The following is a 10,313-nucleotide window of genomic DNA, read 5'->3' as shown; positions in this document are numbered from 1 at the left end:
GTTGGTTCGTTGCCCGATGGTGCCGACAACAGCGGAGGACGTCCCTGCGGCCGCGGAAGACGTTCCGATGGTCGTGGAGGAATAGCCAGTGCTGATGATACAGTGCCCTTTGGTGGAGAGGATTGGGTTGATGTTGACAACCAAGATGGTGGTGCACAGAATGTCGAACTTATTTTCCCCACCTCCAAGGTTAATTCTTATACTCATCCTCTTCTTTTTGGTTGATCTGTTCATAGTTTTGGATGGTTAAATTTGATGGTTACAATGATGAAATGGCTATAATGTGTGTCTGCTTAGTCCTTGATGGTCAGAAAGATTAAATAGTTAGAATGTGTGGATGCTTCAAGGCAATGTCATGGTTCATCTGTTTTTGTTGTGGTTAGTTAGAAACATGAATTTCTGTTCAATTTGTGATGGTTTGTACAACAAATCGTAGATTATTTGTATGGTTGTATTGTAATGATATTGACAACCTTTGTGCACTCTTTGTGTTGTATTGTGTTTATAGGACAATACAAATAATTTGAATGTTTTTTCTCCTTCAGTTCTCTGATTTGGCCGAATGAGAAAAAAAAACCAAACGTAAGAGCAGCAACAACAACCGTTTCAGGACTTGGCGCCAAAACTCAACGCCGGAAAGAGGAAGCACAGGGGTATTAGGCAGCCATTAAAAGCATTAATTGAGGGGTAATGGTGCTATTTTCCAGCAAAGGTGTTAACTATCCTAAGATACTCTTTTCAAAGGCGATAGTGACTTGGCTCTGGCCTGTTGTACACGTGGACGACGAAGCCCAATAATCGATTTCACATTTGAGCTTCTAACTCATAGTATATCATCATGGTCTCATGGAATCCAAATTCAGAAGCTAATACGAAATCAGAGACGCTATTCGTTGGACGTCATCCAGTAGACAACGGAGTCGCAGTACAGTTGGTCGGTGAATACCATGCAATGCAGGTCGTCCAAACAGACGTTTGCCAGTTCTTCTCCTCCTAGACTCCGCCGGGCAAAGGGAAATGAACCAAGAGCCCCGCCGTCCGTCACTATATACAGCTGGTCCCGGGCTCCGATCGACCAAAAGAGTCGTCGGCGGGGACAGGCATGGCGCACGCGGCGGCGGCGTCGCACGGCGCCACCACCGTGACGAGGCCCCGTGCTGGCGGCGACGAGGAGGAGGAGGCGCGGCGCCTTTGGGCGGAGCTGGAGCGACTGCCCACGCCCCAGCGCGCCCGCAGCGCGGTCGTGACGCTAGAGGAGGAGGAGGGGGAGGATGGAGGGGCCGACGTCGGCGCCGCCCGCAGGAAGGCGGTGGTCGACGTCGGCCGGCTCGGCGCGGAGCAGCGGCGGGCGATGGTGGGCCGCCTCGTGAGCTCCGTCGACCGCGACAACGAGCGGTTCCTGCGCGAGCTCAGGGAGCGCATCGACCGGTACGTACGCACGTGCTCATTGATGGCCTCATCGTGCTCGAGCTCCAGCCTACATTGCGATCAGTTTGATTAGAAATGATGCGAGATTGGGCGACTTCTATAGTAAACCAAATTAGTTTGGGGTAAATTAAGGTTATGTTCTAGCAATCCAGGCAGTATGTTTTTCTTTCATGAACACGCGGCATGGCATGGGGCTGAGAGGGACGTCTAGAGTGGGATCGCTTTAGCCGTATTTGGGTGAAGTTTGTCGGACAGTCTCGGATCCACCGTCAGCAATTGGAATTGTCGGAATCTAGGATGACGTAGGAGTATCTGCGTACCTAAGTATTTTATATTAGGGATTGATCCTTGACCGTTATTAGACCCATGCATGATCAAGCCGGATATTCCTACAATTAGTTAACTACAATTTCATCCAAGTACGAGAGTGATGGTTATTGCTCATGTAGCCATGTCATATTTTTTTTTCAAGACATCCAACCTGTTCGCTTCAGCTTATAAGCCGGCTGAAAAGCTGAAACGGCTGATTTATTGTGAGAGAAAAACACTGTTTGGTAACTGATAAGCCGGCTGAATAAGCTGAAGCGAACAGGCCCATCAGCGATGACGTGAGCCGCTGGATGACGCAATTAAGCGATCGACGGCGTGACCCGGCCCGGGGAAGGCTCACGGTTCATCTTCTTTCTCTAGTCTTCTTCTTTTATTTATTTTCACATTTAGGCATACTAAATCTTTTTCATTCCAAATATCCCCGTATTTTGTTTGCCACTGTAATCTAAACTTGAAAGTGAAAGTGGGAAAATTCCTGTACTATCGCTTGCTGGACTGGTCGAGCCAGAACCGTTCAGCCCTTCCATTCTCTCCATCGACTCGGCTTCCAGCGTGGCTGCCCGACGCCCTCCGCCACCGCCGCCATCTTCCCCTAGCGCTCCCTCCGCGCGGAGGCCGCCGCAGTTCGCTGCGGCGTCTACCGCCGCGCCGCCCCTAGGAGTTCCGAACCAATAAAACTCTGCCATTGCCGGGACTGGAGGTATCTGCCGCGCCCGCACGGCCCGCAGCCGTGCACCCAAGCGCTCATGTGCCGTCCCCACTCCCCACACGATCGACGGCTCGACGTCATGCTCGCCGTCTCCATTGACCATTGTCTGGAAATTTCATGTCAGTTTGTGGAGATGGACTGGAGCAATGGGAGGGGTTGGAGGCGAGTCGACGCGCTCGTCCTTTACCCGTAACCGTAAGATTTTGTATTTTCTTTGGCTTCTCAACGCGCGCATATTATTTGCCGGTTTTTCAGTTCAATACAGCGAGGAAAGTCGTGATCTTTTTGCTAGGTTGCCATTAACCTAGGACTGAATGTATCAAACCGGTTCATTTCTTCTCATTGCTTATGTTGATTGCAGCGTTGGGATCGTTCTGCCGACAATTGAGGTGCGTTTCGAGAATCTTAAGGCATATGCTGAAGTTCACGTTGGGACCAGGGGCCTGCCAACCATTCTGAACTCAGTGACTAACATTTTTGAGGTATAATAACATCTATCTGCCCCTGTACAGTACATGCAACACTGACTCTGAACTTCATATTTCTTTAAAATTCATATGGTTTGGGATTTTCTTTGTTTCTTGATCAGGGAGCTGCAAATGCTCTGCGCATATTGCCAAGCAGGAAGCAGACGATGCCAATTATCAATGGCATCAGTGGTATCATCAAGCCTAAGAGGTATAGCTTCTCCAGTGGGCTTGTGCTTCACGAGTTCATGTAGTTACCTTGCTCTGGTTCTTCTGCAGAATGACTCTGCTGCTCGGCCCACCAGGGTCAGGAAAGACCACATTGCTGCTTGCATTGGCTGGGAGGCTTGGCAAAGATCTTAAGGTATTAAATTGTGCATTCATTTCTTATAGCTAAATGCTTTTCTTGGAAAAGAAATTTGCAGGAGGCTGAATGCATCTATATGAAGAACAGAGCTTTTAGCTCTGGTATTTCTATAGAAAGTGCTTTGCACCGCTTATATTCATGTGTCCATGGTCCCAACTCCCAAGTAGGCAAGTACCAGTTTTTGGTACTGAATATATCTAATTAAATAAATTTTATTTGGCTTCCATTTGAAACTACTACTCGAAAATGTTCTGCTTTCCTTTATTCGTTAACTTTGGGCATTGTTTAGGACTTTAGGTTAGGCATTGAAGCTACAATCACACGCCAAATTCCTCTCCTATTTCACAGGTTTCAGGAAATGTCACTTATAATGGGCATGGAATGAATGATTTTGTACCCCAGAGGACAGCTGCCTATGTAAGCCAGCATGATCTTCACATAGGGGAGATGACCGTGCGGGAAACGCTTGCCTTCTCTGCAAGGTGCCAAGGAGTTGGATATTTCTATGGTATGGTGCACCATTTAAGTAATCACAATAACAAACACTGTTGGTACTTAGAAATCTCTTGATTGGTACTGTCTTTCCTTTCATTACTCAGATTTATTGTGTGACTTGTTAAGGCGAGAGAAAGAGGTAAACATTAAGCCTGATGCCGACCTTGACGCTTTCATGAAGGTATGACATACGAAAACCATACACAAATAAATATTTTTTTTATGCTTCCTTGTGATTTACATGATCACTAATCATATGGTTCACACTAGATGCTTTATGCTCATTTCAGGCAGCTGCACTGGGAGGGCAAGAAGCCAATGTGGTGGCAGAGTACATGCTTAAGGTATGTAAAAACTGGAGATTACTTGTAGACTGCAATATTGCATGGCCTGATGCTGACTTGTTAGGTTTACCAATCATTGCTGTAGATATTAGGACTAGAGGTATGCGCAGACACAATGGTAGGGGATGAGATGTTCAGGGGCATATCTGGAGGACAACGGAAACGTGTTACTGCAGGTACAGACATAACAACCAACAGTTATGTCCTGGATTTGGAACACTGAGTTTACCATTTTTCCTGTAGGAATTAAACTATAACTGATTGTCTGGTTGTATTTAACTTTGGTACGTCCTGTAGGTGAGATATTGGTTGGCTCAGCGAGAGCGCTGTTCATGGATGAGATCTCCAATGGGCTTGATAGCTCCACGACATTCCAGATTATCAACTCCCTCCGACAGGCTATCCACATCCTTGGCGGCACGGCAGTAATTTCCTTGCTGCAGCCTGCACCCGAGACATACAACTTGTTTGATGACATTATACTCCTCTCGGATGGCCAGATCGTGTACCATGGGCCCCGTGAGGATGTTCTTGATTTCTTTGAGTCCATGGGGTTCAGATGCCCTGACAGGAAGGGTGTTGCTGACTTCTTGCAAGAAGTATGAGCGCCTGCACCATGTTAATGGTACTTACATTTATGTGCAATTTTTAGTAAAATGTGTTAACTCTCTGGTTAGGTAACGTCAAAAAAAGATCAGAAGCAGTACTGGGCTCACCATGACCAGCCCTACTGCTACATATCAGTGAAGGAATTTGCAGAGTCATTTCACTCATTCCATGTTGGCCAGGTCATGGCAAATGAGATTGCCGTGCCATTCGACAAGAGCATGAGCCACCCGTCAGCTTTGGCAGTCTCAAAGTACGGTGTAAGCACAAAAGAGCTTCTGAAAGCCAATATCGACAGGGAGATTCTGCTGATGAAGAGGAACTCATTTTTCTACATGTTCAGAGTTGTACAGGTAATTGTCCCCTGAACTTCAGAAGTCTCAGTTCAAAATACTATTTATGCACCTACAATAGCTTTGGTCGGTGGAGCGGTTTGTCCCTCTTCTTACCCAGCAGTCTATTGTGTACTGTTGTATGCTGCTAAAAGACAATAGTCAAAGTTCTTTTTTTGAATTAGCTAGTGGTAAAATGCCCACAAGGAAGGTGATTTCCTAACATATAAGTAGCATAAACATATTTCCTTTGTCAAATATGTCGCATGCTTCACCAACTAGCAAGTTAGGATGATCCTATTAGGTGGCGTTTAATTGGAAAAGTCCCAGTATCTATTGCCTTCGGAATGTAGGGGTTTAAAGAAAATACAATTCCTATAGAAATATGCAAAATTACCGCATCCCTAATGGAGCCTTATGGTTTCAAATGCCATGAATATTAATGAAGCTTAGTTATACAGAAGATGGCCAATGAGTGGTTGATTAACACGAGCAGTTATATGTTGCATTCATTACTTAACAAAATATGCAATTGTGTCTACCTGTTCTTTTGGCACCACAGCTGATAATGTTGTCAGTCATTGAGATGACACTTTTCTTCCGTACGGAAATGCACCGTGATTCCGTGGCGAATGGAGGCATCTACATGGGCGCACTCTTCTTCACAACGCTCATGATCATATTCAATGGCTTCTCTGAGCTTACCCTAACTATTTTTAAGCTACCTATTTTCTTCAAGCAAAGGGATCTCCTCTTCTATCCTGCTTGGACTTACACTGTACCATCATGGATTCTCAAGATCCCAATCACATTCCTTGAGGTTGGTGGGTTTGTTTTCATAACCTACTATGCCATTGGGTTTGATCCAGATGTAATCAGGTGGGTTTCACTAATTATGTCCTATTTTTTTCTATAATGTATCTAATAGCTTTGCATGCTTGCTCTTTTTTATGACCGCCTGACAAAGTTTCATTATCCTCAGGCTTTTCAAGCAATATCTGCTTTTCTTAGCAGCTAATCAGATGGCAGCTTCACTCTTCCGGTTCATTGCTGGAGCAGCAAGAAACATGATAGTTGCATATGTCTTTGGATCATTTGCAATTTTAGTTGTTATGCTTTTGGGTGGATTTGTTGTTTCTAGAGGTACTAATCAGTCATCCTGTTCCATGATGCTGAACTCATACTGCAGCCCTCCACGCTGCTAAGTTGCCCCTTCCTTTCATGACTTCCAGATAACATAAACAAATGGTGGATTTGGGGATACTGGACCTCTCCGATGATGTATGCGCAAAATGCTGTGTCGGTGAACGAGTTCTTGGGACAAAGCTGGCAGAAGGTCTTGCCAGGAACGACCGAGCCCCTTGGTGTGCTTGTCCTGAAATCTCGTGGAATATTTCCGGAAGCCAAGTGGTACTGGATTGGCTTTGGTGCTTTACTTGGATTCACAGTTCTCTTCAACTCTCTATTCACGCTCTGCCTTGCATACCTCGAGTGTGAGTGCACGCCTTCTGGACTTATTTACTAAGTAGTGTCTTTCTGGCAGCATCATCGAGTGATCAAAACTCGGTACATCAGTTACACTGTACGAACCGAAACAAAAAACTGCAATACTTTACTGAATGCGTTCAAGCTTCAGTCCACCAAATAGCCAGACGGCTTTGCTAAGAGACATGCCCTCTTTGGTTTTACAGCATATGGTCACTCCTATCCATCAGTATCAGAAGAGACGCTGAAGGAGAAGCATGCAAATTTGACTGGTGTGGCTGTAGAAGTTCCCTTACATAAAGGGAAGGGACTAGGAAGTAATTGCCAGTCATCTGAAAGTGCTTGTCAGGCAACAGGCAGCTACAATGAAACAAAATTGGCAAGTGTTGATGCCAATTCTATGCCTGCACCAAGAGGGATGGTTCTCCCCTTTGTTCCACTCTCACTAACTTTCGACAGTATCAGATATTCTGTCGATGTCCCACAGGTAAGTTTTATATAAGAGTGAGCAAATAATTATAATTTTTTAACTATCGTTATTCTCATTTTTTTCCTGAACTATAAGCAAATAATGTCGATGCAAAACTTTAGGAAATGAAAACGCAAGTTCTAGAAGATAAATTGGAGATCCTAAAGGGTGTTAGTGGGTCATTCAGACCAGGAGTACTGACTGCCCTGATGGGCATCAGTGGTGCTGGTAAGACAACTCTGATGGATGTTCTGGCAGGAAGAAAGACCAGTGGATACATCAAGGGAAGTATCAGCATTTCTGGATATCCAAAGAAACAAGAAACATTTGCTCGTGTATCAGGGTACTGTGAACAAGATGATATTCACTCTCCACAGGTTACGGTGCACGAATCACTGCTGTTTTCAGCGTGGCTCCGACTGTCAGGGGACGTGAATTCAAAAACAAGAAAGGTCAGTTGAATTTGATAACCACTCACTTTTAGTTGATTGTTTTCCGAAATTTCGTGATTTGTGGATGCAGATGTTTATTGAGGAGGTGATGGAGCTTGTGGAGCTCACGCCAGTGCGAGATGCTCTGGTTGGGTTACCTGGAGTAAATGGCCTGTCAACCGAGCAGAGGAAGAGGTTGACAATTGCTGTGGAGCTTGTTGCAAACCCTTCGATCATTTTCATGGACGAGCCAACATCGGGACTCGATGCTCGCGCTGCAGCAATTGTGATGAGGACAGTGAGGAACACTGTCGATACTGGTCGAACAGTCGTCTGCACAATCCATCAGCCAAGCATTGACATATTTGAAGCTTTTGATGAGGTGCATGGGATGTTGCCTTAAATCATTAGGAAAATTATTTTGAGCAGACCTCATTTCCCCTATAATATTTTTTTTTATCACTTTCCCCTACAATAGTTAATGCTAAATTCAACTGAGTTTAGCTCAGTTTTGTGGGATAGTCTGAGCTTATTGTTATTATAAAGATGCATAGTTCCTGTGAGGTCTTATACATAAAATTTTATTTTTGAACAAACTTTAGTCCCTAGCAATACCATTTAACCAAGCAAGCCATAAGAATTTACAAGAGGAAATGGGGAGGAATGTGAGGGTACTAGAACAGCGTTACTCGCTTGAACAGATGAAACTATGGCAATTAGCAATGGAATTAGCGATTTTTTATTTAATCCTGAATGATGCTGAGAATCCTGAAATTCATGATTCTATTCTTGCAGCTTTTACTGTTGAAGCAAGGTGGAGAGGAGATCTATTTTGGTCCACTGGGGCATCATTCCTCAGAAATGATAAACTATTTTGAGGTAAATGGATGGCCTCAACTTCAAATGTTTCTACACTTCAATTTCGAGATCTCGTGTTCTTCCATTTTGTTCAGGATATTGAAGGAGTTGCCAAAATCAAGGATGGCTATAATCCAGCGACCTGGATGCTGGAAGTGACAACAGTCTCACAAGAATTTGCGCTAGGTGTTGATTTCAGTGACATATACAAGAATTCCGAACTCTACCAGTCAGTAACCTACTTTCAACCTTACGAGTATCTGCATATAAAACTATAAATGCTACTTCTAGAGCTGTAGTTTTTGGTTTTAAATGGTTAACTGTTAGAGTTGTAGTTTTTGGTTTTAGATGGCTAACCGTTTGTATCATTTTTCCAGTTTGGTTGCTACTGTAACTTGGCAACCAAAAGCATTTCTTGTTGTAATAACTAACAGCACCATTAATGTTTATCTTTTACATTTTACAGGAGGAACAAGGCCTCGATATATGAACTGAGTACTCCACCACCAGGTTCAAGCGACCTACACTTCCCCACCACACACTCACGGTCGTTCTTCACGCAATGCCTGGCTTGCCTCTGGAAGCAGAACCTTTCCTACTGGAGGAACCCGCAGTACAATGCTGTCAGGTTTTTCTTCACCGCCATTATAGCTCTACTTTTCGGCACCATATTCTGGGGCCTTGGCGCCAAAAGGTTGAGCCCTCTACACTGTAGTTCATACATAGCAAAGATGGCATGATCCTGGTATCACCTTAATTAAGTGGCCATTATTCTCTTTCGCCTCTTAATCCAGGGAGAAACCACAGGACCTGTTCAACGCCATGGGGTCCATGTACGCTGCTGTTCTAACCATAGGCGTGTTCAGCTCAGCGTCAGTTCAGCCAGTGGTGTCCATTGAGCGAACGGCCTTCTACCGGGAAAGAGCTGCAGGCATGTACTCAGCTTTCCCGTATGCGCTTGGTCAGGTAGTTTCTACAAACTTTTCCGCCTTCGATGCCATGAGAAAACATGTACTGCCTGAAAATGTAGTGTTAACTTTGGAAGCTCTCGTCACACCAGTGAGTGTCTCTGTTTCAGGTTTTGATTGAGCTGCCTTACACGTTAGTTCAGACCTGCATATATGGTGCCATAGTGTATGGCATGATGGGGTTCAAGTGGACAGCTGCTAAATTCTTCTGGTATCTCTTCTTCATATACTTCACGCTGCTGTACTTCATCTTCTGCGGGATGATGTCGATCGGGCTGACACGTAACCACACCGTAGCATCCATTGTATCTGCAGCGTTCCAGGCAACATGGAACCTCTTCTCCGGTTTTCTGATCCCCCGAACGGTAAGTCGTCTTTAGTTCTTATTGCATTTTGAACGAATTGGCTTTTAAAATTTGAACCTTGAGACAACAGCTACCTGATCTGTTCTGTTCCAACACCATCATTCAGAAAATTCCTATCTGGTGGAGTTGGTACTACTGGCTCTGCCCTGTTGCGTGGAGCTTGTACGGGATGGTTGTGTCGCAGTATGGTGATGACGTCGACACTCCGCTCTTCGATGGAGTCAGCAACACCACCGTGGCGGATTTCGTCAGGGACTACTTCGGCTTCAACCACAGCTTCCTCGGGGTGGTTGCCGTGGTGGTTGTGGCATTCGGGGTCCTTTTTGCCGTGTCGTTCGGCCTTGCCATAATGAAGCTGAATTTCCAAAGGAAATAACCAGAGAACTTGACGCCTTTGGAAATGGCAGAGAGAACTTGAGACCTTTGGAAATGGCAGAGAGAACTTGATTTGTAATTTTGGAGACGCTAGTAAATTTTGTTCTTCAGAACAAGAACAATTAGGCTATTATTCTTTCAATCTCAACATTGTAATTTCTTTGTTGGCCAATTAAGGGTCACGATCCAGCAACCTGTCCTGTGTGCTGGAACTGGAGACTTTCCTACCAGCACTCACGATATGCTGTCCAGATTATCTGTACCATCAATACAGTTCCACAACC

At 44.9% G+C, this 10,313-nt stretch overlaps 1 protein-coding gene across 1 annotated transcript; it reads left to right on the top strand.

Annotated features, from left to right (window-relative positions):
• The first annotated feature begins 1,102 nt into the window (after nt 1-1,102).
• On the top strand, nt 1,103-10,295 carry LOC117852171 (ABC transporter G family member 36). Its single transcript, XM_072293475.1, has 23 exons — nt 1,103-1,428; nt 2,829-2,949; nt 3,057-3,145; nt 3,214-3,298; nt 3,650-3,809; nt 3,901-3,977; nt 4,087-4,140; nt 4,226-4,316; nt 4,438-4,739; nt 4,818-5,099; nt 5,641-5,957; nt 6,061-6,221; nt 6,311-6,571; nt 6,770-6,835; nt 6,866-7,050; nt 7,155-7,484; nt 7,555-7,845; nt 8,259-8,342; nt 8,417-8,550; nt 8,788-9,015; nt 9,116-9,287; nt 9,400-9,654; nt 9,761-10,295. Exons 1-23 carry the CDS (start codon nt 1,103-1,105, stop codon nt 10,028-10,030), a joined length of 4,341 nt encoding a protein of 1,446 aa, XP_072149576.1. The 3' UTR covers nt 10,031-10,295.
• Nucleotides 10,296-10,313: the final 18 nt, after the last annotated feature.

The sequence above is a fragment of the Setaria viridis genome, chromosome 4 (assembly GCF_005286985.2).
Source record: "Setaria viridis chromosome 4, Setaria_viridis_v4.0, whole genome shotgun sequence".
NCBI classification, from domain to species: Eukaryota; Viridiplantae; Streptophyta; class Magnoliopsida; order Poales; family Poaceae; genus Setaria; species Setaria viridis.
This window is presented reverse-complemented; position numbering and strand designations above follow the sequence as displayed.